This window comes from Prionailurus viverrinus, chromosome B2, assembly GCF_022837055.1.
Source record: "Prionailurus viverrinus isolate Anna chromosome B2, UM_Priviv_1.0, whole genome shotgun sequence".
Lineage (NCBI taxonomy): Eukaryota > Metazoa > Chordata > Mammalia > Carnivora > Felidae > Prionailurus > Prionailurus viverrinus.
The window spans coordinates 40,056,800-40,075,782 of record NC_062565.1 but is presented as its reverse complement, the minus strand read 5'-3'; the positions used below and the strand labels follow the sequence as shown (position 1 = coordinate 40,075,782).

General features: G+C 43.3%; 2 protein-coding genes across 6 annotated transcripts in view; both read left to right on the top strand.

Moving 5' to 3' along the window:
• Positions 1-5,573, top strand: part of MED20 (mediator complex subunit 20) — a 78,904-nt gene extending 73,331 nt beyond the window's left edge. For both annotated transcript variants that reach the window (XR_007152029.1, XR_007152030.1), the window contains one exon: positions 5,110-5,573. The gene's annotated coding sequence lies outside the window, so the exon portion shown is untranslated. The remainder of the gene's footprint in view (positions 1-5,109) is intronic.
• The window catches only part of USP49 (ubiquitin specific peptidase 49), an 81,593-nt gene that overhangs the window by 52,632 nt on the left and 9,978 nt on the right, over positions 1-18,983 (top strand). For all 4 annotated transcript variants that reach the window (XR_007152028.1, XM_047857845.1, XM_047857844.1 and 1 more), the window contains one exon: positions 16,641-18,006. Coding sequence is in view for 3 of the 4 variants with exons in the window: in XM_047857845.1 (XP_047713801.1) it covers positions 16,669-18,006 (1,338 nt within the window). In the remaining variant the exon portion in view is untranslated. The remainder of the gene's footprint in view (positions 1-16,640; positions 18,007-18,983) is intronic.

The following is an 18,983-nucleotide window of genomic DNA, read 5'->3' as shown; positions in this document are numbered from 1 at the left end:
TGATAGCACTTTCAAAGCAATTTAGTTCTTACTGGTTCTGAAAAGTTCTTATGTGAGTGCTGTGGTGATTGTATGTTTTGTCAATTCACAAAAGAGAAAACAAAATGGTTAATTGTTTGAAAAGACGTTCAACCTTGGGCTAGTAACCAAGCAAATGCAGACTAAAACAATGAGCTAATCTTAAGTTCTGACAGTAGTCAGTCACATTTGGTTAAAAGCCAGCTTTCAGGGGCGCCTGGGTGGCTCAGTTGGTTGAGCGGCTGACTTCGGCTCAGGTCACGATCTCGCGGTCCGTGAGTTCGAGCCCCGCGTCGGGCTCTGTGCTGACAGCTCGGAGCCTGGAGCCTGTTTCCAATTCTGTGTCTCCCTGTCTCTGACCCTCCCCCGTTCATGCTCTGTGTCTCTCTGTCTCAAAAATAAATAAACGTTAGGGGCGCCTGGGTGGCGCGGTTGGTTAAGTGTCCGACTTCAGCCAGGTCACGATCTCGCGGTCCGTGAGTTCCAGCCCCGCGTCGGGCTCTGGGCTGATGGCTCAGAGCCTGGAGCCTGTTTCCGATTCTGTGTCTCCCTCTCTCTCTGCCCCTCCCCCGTTCATGCTCTGTCTCTCTCTGTCCCAAAAATAAATAAACGTTGAAAAAAAAAATTAAAAAAAAAAAATAAATAAACGTTAAAAAAAAAAATTTTAAAAGCCAGCTTTCAAATCTGTCTCACAGCTGAGCCATGTACCAGCAGTGTGACCTTGGATAGGTTTCTTTAGCTCTCTGAGCCTCTTTATTCTTTTAAAAATGAGTTTAAAATCAGTTGTCAGAAAGAATCAATGATGTGCATTAGGTTTTAGAACAGTGCCTGGTGGGGCGCCTGGGTGGCTCAGTTGGTTAAACATCTGATTGTTGATTTCAGCTCAGGTCATGATCTCAAGGTCATGAGATTGAGCCCTGCTTTGGGCTTTGCACTGAGTGTGGAGCCCGCTTGGGATTCTCTCCCTCCCTCTCTCTGCCCCTTCCCTACTTGTATGCACAAGAATGTGCACACTCTCTCTCTCTCTCTCAAAAAACAACAAAAAGGCAGTGCCTGGATATAGTAGTGTCCAATAAATGATAGCTTATTTATTTTTTTTTTATTAAAATTTTTTTTTAATATTTGTTTTTGAGCAAGAGAGAGAGAGAGGGAGACACAGAGACAGAGTGCAGGGAGGGGCTGAGAGGGAGACACAAAATCCGAAGCAGGCTCCAGGCTCTGAGCTGTCAGCACAAAACCCGACGTGGGGCTCGAACTCACGAACCATGAGATCATGACCTGAGCTGAAGTCGGACGCTCCACTGACTGAGCCACCCAGTTGCTCTGATAGTTTAATTATCTATAATGCAAGTTAATTATAAAAATACTGAAAAGTATGTGGCCCTAGCCAAAATTTGTCCAACTGTGTTCTACTTAGATCCTAAATAGAGACCTACCCCTGAAATTGCGGATAGCTAGCTTCTCGCCCTCCCAGGTGGCATTACCTTGGTGAAGTCATAACTAGGTTCTAGACGTTAACTCTGAACGTTCAGAATCTCAATTTTGTGAGAACATGATAGGATGCCCAGTTTCTTAGGAACTGACTCATGTGGTCAAAATAATTAGAGTGAAGATTCATTTATAATGAGAAATACCACTGTTAAGCATGCTAGTACTTGAACTTGGTGGTTATTACATTCTCTCCCTGAAGGCAAGCTACATGGAAAATCAATTTTAGTTTTCTGTTCAAGAAATTAATGCAAAGGGAGTTTGCTGAATGGTTTTAGTGACTAATGGTATCTGGCCCTTATGTGACACCACCAGGCTCAAGTAGTTGTACTTACAAATTGGGGGCTTGCCTTAAGCCATGTAGAAAGAGTACTGTCTCATTATTACTCTGAGGATTCCCGCCCTCTCTTACCTGTGGTTTCCAGTCTGTGGTCAGGCACAGGCTCATATGTCAAGGACATATTCTCCCTGGCTCTCTGAGGTTATACCTGGGTCACTTTAATTGGGTTTGGGGACCCTAGAACTCTGTAGTCACTCAGACCTCAGGGTTTTGGTATTTTTAACAGATGGATTATTGTGTTTACTACTGTTTTTTTTCTCTTCTAATTTCAATCTTAGAAGATAAATCCATATCTACTATTTTGGAGACTTGATCCTATTACCATGAGAGAACACGAAGTTCCTTATTTCCTTTGTTTCGTGATTTAGTTTAATTTAAGAGAAATATTTTTTAAGTTTATTTATTTCGAGAGAGAAAGACTAGGGGAGGGGCAGAGAGAGAGGAGGAAGAGAGAGAGAATCCCAAGCAGGCTCCACACCAGCAGCACAGAGCCCAACACAGGGCTTGAACTCAGAAACCATGAGATCATGACCTGAGTGGAAACCAAGAGTCAGATGCTTAACCAACTGAGCCACCCCGATGCCCTTGTTTTTTAATTTGAGAGAGAGAGAGAGAGAGAGAGAGAGAGAGCGAGCACATGCAGGGGAGGAGCAGAGGTAGAGGGAGAGAGAATCATTAGCAGGCTCCACACTCAGCATGGAGCCTGATGTGGGGCTTGATCCCAAGTGAGATCCTGGGATCATGACCTGAGCTGAAATCAAGAGTCAGATGCTCAACTGACTGAGCCACCAAGACACCCCCAAAGTTCCTTATTTCATGAACTCACTCAATGACATCAATACCTTAACAGTCCTGTCCTCCTTAATATTAAGGTCCAGGCTGTATCTGGAATACTTTTATGAGGCATTTTCCTTACAGCAGATTCATAAGCTGGATTCTAATTAGAATTAGTAATGCATTAAATGGTTTCTTAGAGGTCTGTTGGTTGGTCTCGTAGAATATGTAACATTTATTATTTTGTTTCTGCCAGTATTAGACATTTTTTATTGATAGTTCCTTCAAAGCAGTTTAGTTCTTACTAGCTCTGGTAAGTTCTTTTATGAGTGGTAGGTATAGTGATGATGTATATGTTTTTGATAAGTTTGCTGTAGTTGAGGTAGGTGATTTGATGGGGACTTTATCTACCCTAAGCTATATAGCCTGTTAGTGACCATTAACTTAAAAATAACATGCTGAAATTTACTGAGAAGTTGGGTTCAGACAACACATGTTCAGAAGAAATAAAAGATTTAACTTTAGAGTAATTACTTTTCTAATTATTCGTATGTATTAAAAGCTGAGGAGTTGCATACATTCCTTGTTTCATTATGCCACACTGATATAATTTGGTGGTTATCTACAATGTTCAGCACAGTTACCACAGGCATCATGGGAGTGTTGCTGGAAAAACTTACAAAACTGTGAAGCTTATTTTTTGTGTGTTCTCATATTTTGTTTCAGGGACCTCTTTCCTTGGTGTCCATTACCCCCTTTGGGCTCAAGTCTTCCTTCTGTGGGGTCTCAAGCAGATTCAGACTTTCTCTCCCTCTTTAGTTTCTTCCTCACTATGCTTACCTACACAGCACCCTGTCCCTCAGAGCTCTGCTTTCCACTTCCTGCTATGGTAAATTAATCTGCACTTAGTTGTTAGCCATTGATTGGCTTTGTGTGTTTCACTCATAAGATTCTTTATTTGCCTTTAACGGGGGATGTCAGTGTCTTATTCCAAAAGGTGTGGAACTCCCTGGCAGGGCAGGAGGGTTGGTGTCTTTAAGACAGGAGCAGAGGTGGCTGGGGTTTGTGGGATTTAAACTACATGAAGTTCATTGCCGGGGTGTGCACCGGCGCTCTTTCCTCTTGTGTCTGCTTACTATAGTTAAGTTCCCAGAAGCACTTCTGCTTTATTCTTATACGAGAGATGAGGGTTCATGCACAGTTCATGTCTTTGAAAAGCCTTCTATGCCTTAGTTGAAAGAAGGCCTCTTTTATATTTTTGCCATGCAGCACATTCTGTGGGACCTGTAAATATTCAATGGGCATACCCCCACTGGAGAGAAAGCAGAGACTGATTCTGCTTCTTTCATCCAACTGCATTTTATGCTGCCATGGGTTTGTTTTAACGTCTTAATTGGACTTTTATTTTTCTTGCATTGCTTTGCTATTAAAGGTCTTAAACCTAAGAAAAATAGATAATATTAGAAAAAAACTTTAGTTTGCTTGGGAAAAAGAGTGATTTTTCTCATTTTTAATATAAAAAATCATCTAATTTTTTAAGAGTATTTTATTATGAATGCCTTATTAAATGAAACTATCTGGATAAAATCAAGATCAGACAGTTACTATAAACTGCTCAATTAGCCAGCCTGATTTTAGGCCCTGTGGAGACAAAAATAAATGTTTTCAGGGATAGGTGACCATGTGGCCAAGTCAGCCAGTACTTTGCTTAGAGGCACGCACTTTCAGAGTGCAGTTACATGGCCATCCCATTTGAGCCTCCCTCAAGAACATCTCCTTGAAGTAGATATTATTGCTACAGACCAAGAAACTGAGGCTTTTAGTGTGCCTTTTGTACTTGGAATAGTATGGAGGAAGGTCCTCCACCGTTCAGCCAGTTGCCTTCACCACCCCCTAGCACATGTGCACTCATACTCACTCTCCTTCAGGGAGGTTGGTTGGGTGTTGAGAGATCTAGTTTGCTGACCAGTAAACTGGAATAATGTGAGGAGCTGTCCCATGAAGGAAGGGAATGTCTCCTGAGAGTTGGGAAAGGAAAGGAGTCTGCCCACGGAAATCACTTCTATGGACAATTTTTGGTAGTGGCCGCTGGGGAAGTAGAGTAGAAATTACCTTGGTACTTTGGCTGATATGGAATTTCAAATGATTGACACTTGACCGACGGAGGCTCTGCTATATTGCCACTCTGCAGTACACGGAAGAGGTCTACACTTCGCTGGTCATAAGCTTATGGAGAAGAGTGAGGGGGGTTCCCTGTGCAATGATTAGTGCTACTAAAATATAATTCCTTAGGTTCTCCATGCACCATAAATATCATCTGGCTGCCTATCTCTGAATCTTCTTTTCTAATGAAAACATAATAAACCATGTATGCTCTGTGCTTATCTTCAGTCATCTTGCTGATGCCTGAATTTTTAAGACTGTTGAAACAGTCTCCTCAGTGCCATATCCTTTTTAAAAATAGATAACACATGATTTCTTTTTCCCAGAAGGATCAAAGGTTGATGAATGAGTGTCCTCTCCATCTCCACCCCCAGATTGCCACCACAGGGTATGCGATGTTACCAGCTTCTTGTTTAACCTCAATGCATGTAAGAGAGGGAGGGAGGTTGTGTGTGTATAGTTGTTTTTTTTTTTTTTTGAACAGTCATGATGGTATATTATATACACCATTCTGCCCCTTTGTTTTTTTCACATACTGTATTTTGAATTGTTGTGCAAATAGGTCTGCCTCTTTATAAAACGAAGCAAAACAAAAAACAACTGATGGTTTCTGTTGTAGGGCCAATTTATAATTTATTTAATCTGTTCTCTATTAAAGCGCCTGAGTGTTCTTTGTAGCTTCCAGTTTTTCTCCTTTTGTGTGTATGTAACAAATACCCCTTTGTATTTGATCCTTCTTTCTAGACATTTGTCTTCTTCTGTGCTCTTGAAATAAAGTGCTTAAAAATTGTGTCTCCACTCATGCAAAATATGATGGGCCTTTGTCCTAAAAGATGTGCTTTGGTGTATTGATGGGGGAGGCCCGGAACTAAATATACTGCTATCATTTTAAGAAACAGGACATTAGGAAGAGGAGGTTCCCATTTCTTGAAACAGCCACTGAAATAACCAACACAGGCATCTAATCCTCACAATCCATTTGTAAATTCTAGTCAGATTTATTTTCCATTCACAGAAATTGTTCCCTTTTTTCCTCTACAGGCAGTTCGTAACGTATATATGTGTCTTCCATACAAATGACCATGTGTGGAAAGCCCTCTTCAGCCATGTGGGGAAGTGGGAGGAGGGAGATTTCACAATTTCACTGCCAGGGCTGCAGCTGGGAGAGTAATTCTTGGCATTTCAAGTTGAAACTTTGAATCAATTTTCTCAAAATAATACATTTGATAGTTAGCTTCGTGGTGGCGCTAGTATTCTAGTACTGTGCTATAGATACACGATGGGCTTTAACTGGACCAAGTGCTATTTATAACATCGATTCTCGGAGAAGACCTATCCCAAAGTCTCAACTGGAAAACAACCTGTTGGTTGAGGTTTGTGAATATTGGATCGGATCCATGTGGCCAAATGTTGCTTTGCCAAACATGTGGACTGGGAATAAAGTGTGTCCGCCTGTGGGGTCAGAGGTCTGTGCTCTTGTTTGCTGCGACCACAGGGAGACTTAGGAAGGTACAGGATGGGCTCCTTGACACCTAGATGATCAGAGTTAGTGAGGGAGGAGCAGAACTTGACCAAATGAGGGATTTTTCTTTTCCAATAAGGGAAGAAGTTCAGAGAGAAGCTTTAGACCAAGCAAGAGCATTTCAACAGACTGATTAAAGTGGCTTTGTGACCCCCAAAGACAAAGATACTCAGGAAGTTTTTGTGGGCAGAAGTATTTGAAAGAAACTTTGGGGGCCAGCAAAGAAGTTGCCACCTGAGCCTGAAGGGTATATTTGAGGCCCAGACCAAAGGGTATTTTGCCAGCCATCTTCTGTGACTAACACTGCCGAGAACTGCTTTTTTGATTTGGTGCGTTCGTTTCAGGTGGGAGGGTGTGTTTCACAGTAAAACTAGACGTGATGGTAAAATGATGATAGAGAGTGAAAGGTTCTCACAGATTGTCTAATTTGTGATATTCTTTTGCTATCAGAGAATATATTCTTTACTTTTTTGTCTTAAAAAATTTTGTAAGCATATCCTAAAATAAAGAGAATAGTATAATGAGCTCTATGTACCCATCAACCAGCTTCAACAAGTATGAATGTTTTGACAGTGTTTCATCTATCTTCCTGCCACTCCCCCCAGAATAGTTTTAAGCAAATTCCACACATCATAATATTTCACCTATAAATACTTGAGATATTTCTAACATACAAAGACTGAAAAGGTATAACCACTGTATCACTGTCACACAAAATAGTTATTTAATGTTTTCTAATACTTTGTGTTCAAATTTCTCCAGCTGTGGACTTCGGGTGGTAGAGAGGGAAGGATTACAAAGAGGCAGAAAGAAATCTGGGGAGTGATGGGTGTGTTCAGTCTTTTGATTGTGGTGCTTTTATAAGTATATACTATATGCCAAAACGTACCAAATTGTATACTTTAAATATGTATAGTTTGTTGTATGTCACTTATATCTCAATGAAACTGTTAAAAAAAAATAGTGAAAATAGGTAGAGGCATACAGTATTTTAAAACATTTTTTCCCAGTTATCTGCAAACTGTCTTTTTATAGTTGGTTTGTTCAAATCAAGATTTAAATATGAGCCACACAGGGGCGCCTGGGTGGTTCAGTCAGTTAAGCGTCTGACTTCAGCTCAGGTTATGACTTCCTTGCTCATGTGTTCAAGCCCCAAGTCGGGCTCTGTGCTGACAGCTCAGAGCCTGGAGCCTGCTTCAGATTCTGTGTCTCCCTCTCTCTCTGCTCCTCCCCTGCTCACAGTCTGTCTCTCAAAAATAAATAAACATTTTTTAAAAATTAAAAAATAGATACATTTGAGGCACACATTGAATGCGGTTGATATGTCTCTAGGTTTCGTATAATCTATAGCAGATCTATCCCCACCCCCTTTTTCCTCGTGTCATTTATTTATTAAAGACTACAGATCATTGAGCCCATAGCATTTGCCACACTCTGATGTGGTAATCTGGCTAATTGCAGCCTTGTGGTAGCATGTTCTGTCACCCACATTTCTCATACCTTAGTAGTTAGATCTAAATGCTTCACTGGACTCAGATTCAGGTCTTTCAGCCAGAGTACTTCATAGGTGATGCTGCTGTGAGCCCTTTATTACATCCTATCAGGGAAGCATGTAGTGTCTGATTCTCCTGCTTTTAGTGTAAAGCTGATCAGTGGAGTCAGGTGTTACTGGTGTTAACCATTCCTGATAAAGTTTCCTGTCAGTTTTCACCGAGTAGTATAAGAAGCTGCTGCCTCCATCTATTCATTAGGGGTAAATTGTTCGCTGGGTGTGTGTTTGTGTAATTTTTAACAGCTCTACTAAGGTGTAATTTACATACAGTTAACCGCACATACTTAAAGCACACAATTCAAGAAGTTTTGGCACACATACAGACTTTGACATATGTATACGTTGTTGACGACTGACTGGCTGCTGTGGAGAGCATACTGTTTTAGAGGCATACTGCAGGGACAAACCACAATTCCTGGGGTCAAATTTTTGAAAGGTTAACCCTGATTCTCAGTGTCAGAGATTTCCCATATGGCAGTGGAGTAGAAGAGGGAGTCTTTAGTTTGGACCTTGCTTCAACACTAGCTTGTCAGGGAGACAATGCTAAAACATTTACACCAGGTTGTAGCAAATAGGGCCCTTTGATCGGGCAGCAGCATAAATTACAGTAAAGCTGTGTTTCATGTTTATACAGCAAACCTAGTTATCCTCTACTCTTGGCTACCATTTCTCTGCAGAGTCACAGGTGACATTTCTAACAGTGTGTGTGTGTGTGTGTGTGTGTGTGTGTGTGTGTTCCACGTGGATTCAGAATTTCTTGTGAGCACTCTTTTTTGGCCACCTTTCCCCAGTCTACTCTCCTCCTCGACAAGGTGTTAATAAGTTTTAGGCACAGATCTCTTTGGCAAGAGTATTAGGTTAATCAATCAAAAGGTCAGATCCCTTGAAGGCCAGCTAGCTTAGCTTTGTTCCACAGATGGCATCTCCATAACCCCCTATCAGTCATCTTATGTATCTTCATCACCTGGAGACCTACATGAAACTGTATATATCTCGGTGCCTGATCATCACGGCTACTAAGCAAACAACACGCAAAACATGTTCAATAGCTTCGTCTTGCAGATACTATTAATAGTCATATACATAATGCAAGCATCCGACTGAAAATCCAACCTGAGACTGAGACTCTGCAATGAAATGGATTTTATATTCAGAAGTTCTTGCGGGACTCTGAAAATACTAAAAATTGTGGAGTTGTATGCTTTAAATGAGTGAATTTTATGGTATGTAAACTGTCTGAATAAAGTGCTTTTTAAGAAGTATTTGTGAAAATTAAAATACATTATCTTGGGGCGCCTGGGTGGCTCAGTCAGTTGAACGTCCAACTCTTGATTTCTACTCAGGCCATGATTCCAAGGTTGTGGGATCGAGCCCTGTATCAGGCCCCGTGCTGAGTGTGGAGCCTGCTTAAGATTCTCTCTCTCTCTCCCCCTGCCCCAGTCCTCCACTTTCGTTCTTTCTCTCTAAAAATTAAAAAAACAAAATAAAATATATCATCTTGTACAGAAATGATACTCAACATTCTAGAAATAGATGAAATCACTGAGAAGAGAGCCAAAGACAGAACCTTGAGGAAAGCCTACATTTCCAGGAAGAGAGACACACAAAAACAGGGAAGGTATAATTACAGACATAGGAAGAAAACCAGAGAACAGTAGCCTAAAATTCAGGCTAATGAACTTTGCTATAAGGAAATTAGTAATGACCTTTGAGAAAATAGTTTCCATGCAGTGGATGTGTTGAAGAGTGAACTGTGAGGGAAGATGCAGCTGCACATGATCTTGCCAGAAATAAAGTAGGCGGAGGAGAAAGTGTCTGTATGCCTCTCCTCTGTCTAGACAGGAGAGACTTGGGCATATGTGTACCTGGAGAGAAAGGTGAACAAAAGACGGCAGAGACTGAAGGTACAAAGGGCTTAAACCCAATTCCAGCTCTTACTGTGGTCAGAGAGGTTGGTATTTGGTACAGAGCAGAGCATTTTTTCTGTGCTGGCTGTGCTGCCCTTGTCATGTCCCTGCTGGGCCACAGGTACGGCCCCTGCCGTGGGCAGAGCAGAGTCATGGGCCTGGCCCAGCTTCCTAATTGAACCCTACTCCTTTTTTACTGAAGAAGGCAAGGCCTAACACAAGTGAGAGAGACACATGGGCGTAACCTAAATCTGCTGTCACCAACGATTAGACAGTCATTCCTGAACACCGGTACTTGACTACTGACACCAGGTGAGCGGGAACACAGCTCACAAGGCTTGGCACACCCAGCGTATGAGTATGCCATTGCCCGTGGCTTAGAGTCACTGCTTCAGTAGTCAGCCCTGTCCTCAGGTCAGAGGTCAGAACACATTTAGTCAGTGCTTCTGAAGCCCTCTCAAGAGAATTCAGCCTCTCTAGGAGTCTCTGAGCAGTGCTCTGACCTATAGGTTACCCTCCTCCCCTCCGGTCACCCCCATATTCAGGGAGGATGGGAACCCAGAGGTAGGGGCGGGAGGAAGGGAGCAGCAAGGAGCGGGGACACTCCACCCATTCAGCCCCCTCCCCACACATACACTGCCTTAGTAGAGGGCTTCTGAGCACTCTCACCAATGTCATCCCTCTCAGGCTTTTCTCCTACTTTTTTTCTTATTTTGTATTTTTATTGTTTTTGCCTTACTATAGCCGTAATCTAAAAATGCAAAAGGCTAGTTTCATTGTGCTTATAATACAGCCTGTTAGAGCCCTGCATAATACTCTAGAATGTAGCGTTCTTCCCTTTGGGGTTATTACTGTACCTTCACCTTTTCCTTAATTGTATATTGGTATTAAATTATATTTTCCCATATCTTTTGGAAATAAAATGTTAGCTGAAAATAAAATTCATTTCCAGTACTTATTTAGAAAAATGTATTCACCGTGTCTTTTCAAGCAGTCTTTGCGAGTTTTGTGGTACATGCAATTTAGGGTACATTTAGTAAGTTGAAGGGTTAAAATACCCTGTGCTGTCGCATATGGCAGTGAGCAGAATCGCAGATGTTGATGATACCACGTAATTAGTATTCTTTTATGTAAATGAAGGCTGTCAGCATGTTACCATAGTGTCTACTCTCTCTGAAGCTGGAATTTATGCCACTTGGTCTCACTAAGACCAGGCAGGATTATTCCACTGTCCTTAGTTAAGAACTGAGAAGAAATCACTATGATGAAGGAGAGAGAAGAAATGGGATTCTCTCCAAAGGAGATTATTTTTTTCCTATTTGGTTTTTGTTGATTCCCCCCGCCTTCCCTGCAGAAGTTTTATTCTGGTGATGTAGTTAACACGTTTAGGATCAGCTAAGAAATTTGCTACAAGAGAACAATTGGAATGCCCCAATTAAAAGACAATCGTATTTTTAAGCTATAGATTTTTGAAAGATGATTGTAATGTTCGGTCATCTCATACAGAGACTTTAAAAAAAAAAAGAATGGGATAAATCTAGAAGTTCCTAGTTCAGAACAAAGGCATGAGTTGAAGATTTCATTACCTTCTTCTAATTTAAAATTTAGTGGCATTAACTATAGTGGGATGCTTTTAAATAGTGATTATGTCTTGTAGTCGAGTTGATTCATATTTTTAAAATAAAACTATGGTAATTAAAGAAGCAATAATATTTTGTCAAGTTTATTTACCCCATGTATAGATCAATCCAGGGTGTGTAGGACATTCATTTAAAGTTGCTCATCTCCTTATCAGTGGAGAACTGTTAAGGCACATCTTATTCTTTGCCAGTTACACTGCAAGTTTAGCTCTAGGATGTTGGGTGTCTGTCACACTGGGTGATGTAGGTTTTAAGTGGAAGTGTTAGGACTATTATGGCCTTTGGGAATTATGAAGGAAAAGGTGTACATATCAGCAAAATGTAAAATAGAATTCTTTACACTTATGGGTGTTAGGCCTGGTTCTTAATCAGAGTGTGTATGAGAGGTATGTTAAACCTTGCCTCTCTTGAATGGAGTATACCTGGATTGTGTTCTCTTTATTCTTTATTTTGTATGTTGGTTAAAGTGGCTTTTTTCTTTTGTGTCACTTTTGGGTGGTTTCCATTTCATGATATGTTTTTTCCCCAGAGAAGCTAGTCTGCCTAGCTTAACTCAGTGTGGTGAGGTACAAGGTAGCCCTGTGTTTTCCTGAATGGATTTACTCTGCCATATGGCAGGTTAGTGAGTTGCCACGACAGATTTGTAATGGGGAAAGGGCTGTGCAGGAAAGGATGTGCGTGATCAGCAGATTTATAGATCAGAAAATTAAATCGGAAGAAAGAATTTCCAGAGTGCCCTTTCCATTTGACAGCTCTTCACGGAGAGGGTGTGGAATGGTTCTTTGGTGTTTTTCTATTTGGGCTTTTGGCTGTTCAGCATAGGCCTTGATTTTGCAAGGCATCAGTGTTCCGAGTGTTGTGTTGCTGGCTTCCTGTTCACAGAGATATTCTCTTTGTAGGATTTAAAGCTGTGCTGAGTTTCATGTGATAAGATCTCTGTAGCAATTAAATTCCTGAAGACACATCAAGGCTCCTGTTGGCTAAAATGGGGATTTGCCAGGTTTTGAGTCATAAGAAGAGGCTATTCAGATACGATTCAGTGAGTACTGAATCTTTCAAAGGAAAGAAAACAAAAAGAAAAGCCGAGTGAGCTAAAGATTTATATGTCCTGGTGTATTTAAGTCTGTGCTATCCAGTATTGCAGCCACTACCCATATATGGTTATTTAAATTTAAATTAGTCAAAATTAGGAGCACCTGGGTGGCTTAGTTGGCTAAGTGTTAGATTCTTGATTTCGTCTCAGGTCATGATCTCTAGGTTTGTGGGTTTGAGCCACATATCAGGCTCTGTGCAGACAGCACAGGGCCTGCTTGAGAGTCTCTCCCTCTATCTGCCCCTCTTCCGCTCTCTCTCTCTCTCTCTCTCTCTCTCAGAATAAATAAATAAACCTTTAAAAGTTAAATTAATTAAAATTAAATAAAACTAAAGGTTCAGTCCCTCATTCTCACTAGCCACATTGCAAGTACTCAATAGGCACAGGTGGCCAGTTAATACAGTATTAAGCAGCACAGATAAATTATATTTCCATTATTGCTGGAAGTTCTATTGGATAATTAATGTTGGTCGAAGTAGAAGATGTCGAGAAAGAAAATTCTTTCTTTGATTTCCATGAGGACATCTTCATCCCTATCATTTACTGGATTAGTGCAGTGGTTCTGAGGTTTTAATGCACAAGCGAGTCCTCTGTAGGGCTTATTTTATTTATTTATTTATTTATTTATTTTTTTTTTTTTTTCAACGTCTTTTATTTATTTTGGGACAGAGAGAGAGACAGAGCATGAACGGGGGAGGGGCAGAGAGAGAGGGAGACACAGAATCGGAAACAGGCTCCAGGCTCCGAGCCATCAGCCCAGAGCCTGACGCGGGGCTCGAACTCACGGACCGCGAGATCGTGACCTGGCTGAAGTCGGACGCTTAACCGACTGCGCCACCCAGGCGCCCCTGTAGGGCTTATTTTAAATGGAGACTTGAGGCGCCCCTGTAGGGCTTATTTTAAATGGAGACTTGAGGCGCCCCTGTAGGGCTTATTTTAAATGGAGACTTGAGGCGCCTGGGTGGCGCAGTCGGTTAGGCGTCCGACTTCAGCCAGGTCACGATCTCGCGGTCCGTGAGTTCGAGCCCCGCGTCAGGCTCTGGGCTGATGGCTCGGAGCCTGGAGCCTGTTTCCGATTCTGTGTCTCCCTCTCTCTCTGCCCCTCCCCCGTTCATGCTCTGTCTCTCTCTGTCCCAAAAATAAATAAACGTTGAAAAAAAAATTTTTTTTTAAATGGAGACTTGAGACCCCTCCCCAGATTCTGATTCATTAGGTTTGGAGCTGTGACCAGAAATCTGTACAAATAACAAGTATCCTAGGGAATTCTGATGCTGGTAAGTGGCTCAGAAACTACATTTTGAAAAATATAAAGTGAGGAACTTGAGAGTTGCCAGTCTCTTGATTTTGCTTCCCCCTTCGCTCTGTAATTATTGACTTTCTTTTGTGTCCCCAGTAATTGGTTGCAAGCACCATGCATACTCAACTTCAACTTTTGGTTGGTAATAAATAGCAAAAAGAAAATTCATTTATTTACCATCTCATCTTTTTAATATATGTACGTTTTAATTTGGCTGTGCCCTACAAAAAGTAAAAAGAAATGGTTAATTCAGTGCCATTCTGGACTGTGTAGGAAGGTAAGTCTGACAAAACACCTCTGACCACTAAAAGTTGAGCACCCACAAGTTGTGAAGCTATAAAGGGGTGAAAAAAGAAATATAACACATGATCTTCTAACCGAAGAAGATTATATCTAGTTAGGAAATACATCCAGAGACTTACAGGGCACTTAGTAAAACAAATCAATAATTAGAAAAATAATGTAGGAGAACCTAAATCCTGAAAGAACTCAAAGGAAAAGCATGATCTGACTTGATTGAAGATCACCTAGGTTGCTTTCCTTTGTATGATTTAAGGGTTTCTTATCTAGGGACATGGCCTTTGCCAATCTGGAATGGGCAATAAAAAATAGGAAGGATCTCTCATTTGGTCCTGTGGTATATAGTTGTAGGTTTTAGCAATAGGACAAGGCCAAAAAGGGCATCTGGAAACCCAATTAAAGGAACTACTCAGAATTTACTGGATTTAAAACTTCTCTGGGTGACTCCATAATCATGCAACTTCATTTGCTCACAGAAATGAAGGTGTAGAAGAAATGGGGTTGAAGGAAGTTTATAGGAGGAAATACCTTTAGGAAATTTAAATATTGGTACTGGCAAAGAAAAAAAAAACAACTGTCAAGGTTCCAAAGAATAAAGAGTTTTCTTTTAAATTAATTGTCTAGCCTCTTTTCCTTAGAGAAATTGCCCATTAGGTTTCTCGGAAGAACAATATGGAAGAAGCAATGTTAGGAAGACAGGAAGAAGAAAAAAAGCTCAATATGTTGCCACTATTTTATTTATTTATTTTTAAATTTTTTTTTTCAACGCTTATTTATTTTTGGGACAGAGAGAGACAGAGCATGAACGGGGGAGGGGCAGAGAGAGAGGGAGACACAGAATCGGAAACAGGCTCCAGGCTCTGAGCCATTAGCCCAGAGCCCGACGCGGGGCTCGAACTCACGGACCGTGAGATCGTGACCTGGCTGAAGTCGGACGCTTAACCGACTGCGCCACCCAGGTGCCCCTGTTGCCACTATTTTAAAAAGCATTTTCATGTATATCATCTGGAAGATTTGCTTTTTTTTTCTTTTTGCTTGGTAGTTTGGTTAAACCAGTAGCCACTCCATCACTTGTCCTAAGAGATCTAATTCGGTACTTACATATACTTTTAGTAACGAAAGTAAAAGTTTTCCCACCGTTTCTACAAGATGTACATGTTCTTTTCACATTGTCTTAGTCCCTCAGGGTTGCTATAACAAAAATACCATGACTCGGTGGCTTATAAACAGCAAATGTTTCTCTTAGTTTGAAGGCTGGGATGTCCCAAGATCATGGCACCAGATTCCATGTCTGGTAAGGACTTCCTGATTCACGGCCATAAGACTGGCTTTTCACTGTGTCCTCACGTGGGTGAGGGGTGAGGGAACTGTTTTATAAGGACACTAAAATCCCATTCGTGAAGGCTCATTCCATGAGGGTCAACCCATTCATGACCTGATCACCTCCCAAAGGCCCTGCCTCCTAATACCATCACCTTGGGCAAGGGGCATTTTAGCACATGAATGGGGTTACACAAACATTCAGACCATAGTGGACATATAAAATGTTATTTAGATCGGGGTGCCTTGCTGGATCAGTCGGTAGAGCATGTGACTCTTGATCTAGGGGTTGTGAGTTTGAGCACCATGCTGGGTGTAGAGCCTACTACAAAAAAAAAAAAAAAAAAAAGTTATTTAGATTCAGACTCACAGACTATCTCCTTAGCCAGGTTCTTTGGACCCAAGAAAAGAAAAATGGCACCTTAGGGACACCTGGGTGGCTAAGTCAGTTATGCATCCAACTTCAGCTTAGGTCATGATCTCAAGGTTCATGAGTTCAAGCCTCGTGTCAGGCTCTGTGCTGACAGCTCGGAGCCTGGAGCCTGCTTCAGATTCTGTGTCTCCCTCACTCTCTCCCCTCCCCTGCTCGCACTCTGTTTCTCTCTCTCTCAAAAATAAACATTAAAATTTTTTAAAGAAAAATGGCACCTTGTACTGTAGAGGACTTTCTCTTTCTTACCTTTACCTGTCCTGTTACCTCTATTTTGAAATACATTGAAACTGACCTAAGATTGCCTTTACATTTGAGGGTCTTCATCTCTCACTGGTATTTGAAACATTATGTCTCTCCTCTCCTGTCCCTTTGTCCATACAACTAGGATCTTGATCAGTACAAGATACAGAGGACATGATCAGTTCAGAGATGGTTCAGAATACAAGTTTCTTTCCCCTGGTGGCCAGTTGGGTGCAATGTGAATGAACTAAGGGTAATGACATTACCTAAGGAATACAAATCAGCCTCACGTAAAAATTAGCTGATATTCGGGAATTTATACAAGCTTAGAAAATGTAAAGATTCGACTTAGTGCCAAGCCCTCCCCCCAAGACAGTATTTTATTTCTTAACTTCCTTCCAAAGGAACCAATTTTGAATTGAAAACTAGTGAGCATTGAGTTGAAAACGGCGGTTGCAAGCCTTTTTCTAGGAAAAGATTTTGCTGAAAGCTCTCTCTCTCTCTCTCTCTCTCTCTCTCTCTCTCTCTCTTTTCTGGGGCTCTGTCGTGCCAGGTTGAAAGACTGGAGCCTTCTATAAGACATGGATAGATGCAAACATGTCGGGCGGTTGCGGCTCGCCCAGGACCACTCCATCCTGAACCCGCAGAAGTGGTGCTGCAGGGAGTGCGCCACCACCGAGTCGGTGTGGGCTTGTCTCAAGTGCTCCCACGTGGCCTGCGGCCGCTACATCGAGGATCACGCCCTTAAACACTTTGAGGAGACTGGGCACCCGCTAGCTATGGAGGTCCGAGATCTGTACGTGTTCTGTTACCTGTGCAAGGACTATGTGCTCAACGATAACCCCGAGGGGGACCTGAAGCTGCTCAGAAGCTCCCTCCTGGCGGTCAGGGGCCAGAAGCAGGACCCGCCGCTGAGGCGCGGCCGGACGCTGCGGTCCATGGCCTCGGGCGAGGACGCCGTCCCGCCGCAGCGCGCTCCTCAGGGACAGCCGCAGATGCTCACGGCTCTGTGGTACCGGCGCCAGCGCCTGCTGGCCAAGACGCTGCGGCTCTGGTTCGAGAAGAGCTCCCGCGGCCAGGCGAAGCTGGAGCAGCGGCGGCAGGAGGAGGCGCTGGAACGCAAGAAGGAGGAGGCGCGGCAGCGGCGGCGCGAGGTGAAGCGGCGGCTGCTGGAGGAGCTGGCCAGCGCCCCTCCGCGCAAGAGCGCGCGCCTGCTGCTGCACGCGCCCCGCGCCGCCGCCCCGCGCCCCGCCCCGCCGCGCGCGCCCGCCGGGGGCCGCCCCCAGCCGCGCCGCGCGCCCGCCATAGCGCCGGGCGTCACGGGCCTGCGCAACCTGGGCAACACCTGCTACATGAACTCCATCCTGCAGGTGCTTAGCCACCTCCAGAAGTTCCGCGAGTGTTTTCTGAACCTCGACCCTTCCCAGACCCAACAACTGTTTCCCAAGGCCCCCAACGGGAAGGCTCCGCTCTCGGGCAGGCCGGCCGGCAGCTCGGCCACCGAGCTGTCGGCCAGGAGCGACCGGGCTGAGTCGTGCGAGCGGGAGGGCCTCTGCTTCAACGGCGGGGCCTCCATCAGCAGGAGCCTAGAACTCATCCAGAACAAGGAGCCGAGCTCGAAGCACATTTCCCTCTGTCACGAATTGCACACCCTCTTCCGTGTCATGTGGTCCGGCAAGTGGGCCCTGGTGTCACCCTTCGCCATGCTTCACTCCGTTTGGAGCCTGATCCCCGCCTTCCGGGGCTACGACCAGCAGGACGCGCAGGAATTCCTCTGTGAGCTGTTGCACAAAGTGCAGCAAGAGCTCGAGTCCGAGGGCACCACGCGCCGGATCCTCATCCCCTTCTCCCAGAGGAAGCTCACCAAACAGGTCTTAAAGGTGGTGAACACCATATTCCACGGGCAGCTACTCAGTCAGGTAGGTTGGCCCACCCTGACCCCTACACTGCCCATCGCACTGCAGGGAGGCTTGCTGGTTAGAGTTTGGGCTTCCTGTGAGTGCCTCCCACAGGTTATCTGGGCGGACTAGGGTAGCCAACATTTGCTGTAATTATGCATAATGGAGGGTGGCCATTGTACCTTTCATTGTGCTGTACGTTGTGTTGGCCTCGTTGGGGAACTTGCCTCCTCTTTCTGGGCAGGTTTTTGGTTGAATTTGCCATATCGTTTCATTTTCAGTGAATGTCTTCAAGCTTTAATGACAATATAGGTAATATCATCTCATTGTTATAATTAAGTACCCATTGTTGGCATGCCATCCCTAGATCAGTTTCAGGAAACTGAACAGGTTGCCTATAACCCTGGTTCCACCCTAGTTTGAAAGAGCATTCTTCCTTCCAGGACATGCTTTACATAAAAGGAAGGGAGGTGGCTAGGAGGATGCCCAAGGCCTAAGAAAGCTTCCCTCCTGTTCCTCATTACCTCTTCTTTTCTGGATTGTTAGCATGTAGGGACATAAGCCAAGACTCATAGATAGAACTTTGTGCAGAAAGAATTTTTAGAGTTAAAAAACTGGACAACTTAAGAGATTGAGGTGAAACTTCTACATTATGCTACTGAAGTTTGTGTCTTGGTGTTTACAGTTTTAAAAGAGTGATGAATGGAATGGAAGAGAAGGTTTATTTAGGCTTTTTTTTAGTATGTGAAAGGGGAAGTATTTACGGGCACTTCCTCTACACCCTGAGGGTCCACAGGAAGAAAGGTGCATCAGGAAGGTTATGGGGGAGAGGAGGTCTAATAAGGTACCCTGAGGCTCTTTGAATACAAGGATCTGTGTAGGGATACTGCAAGAAACAAAGGCAAAAAAGAGAGGCAAGTTGGAGTGGGTGGAAGGAGCAAAGTCTGGATGAAGAAGTTGTGAGGATGAGAGAAGCAGACAGGAATCTGCCAATTATC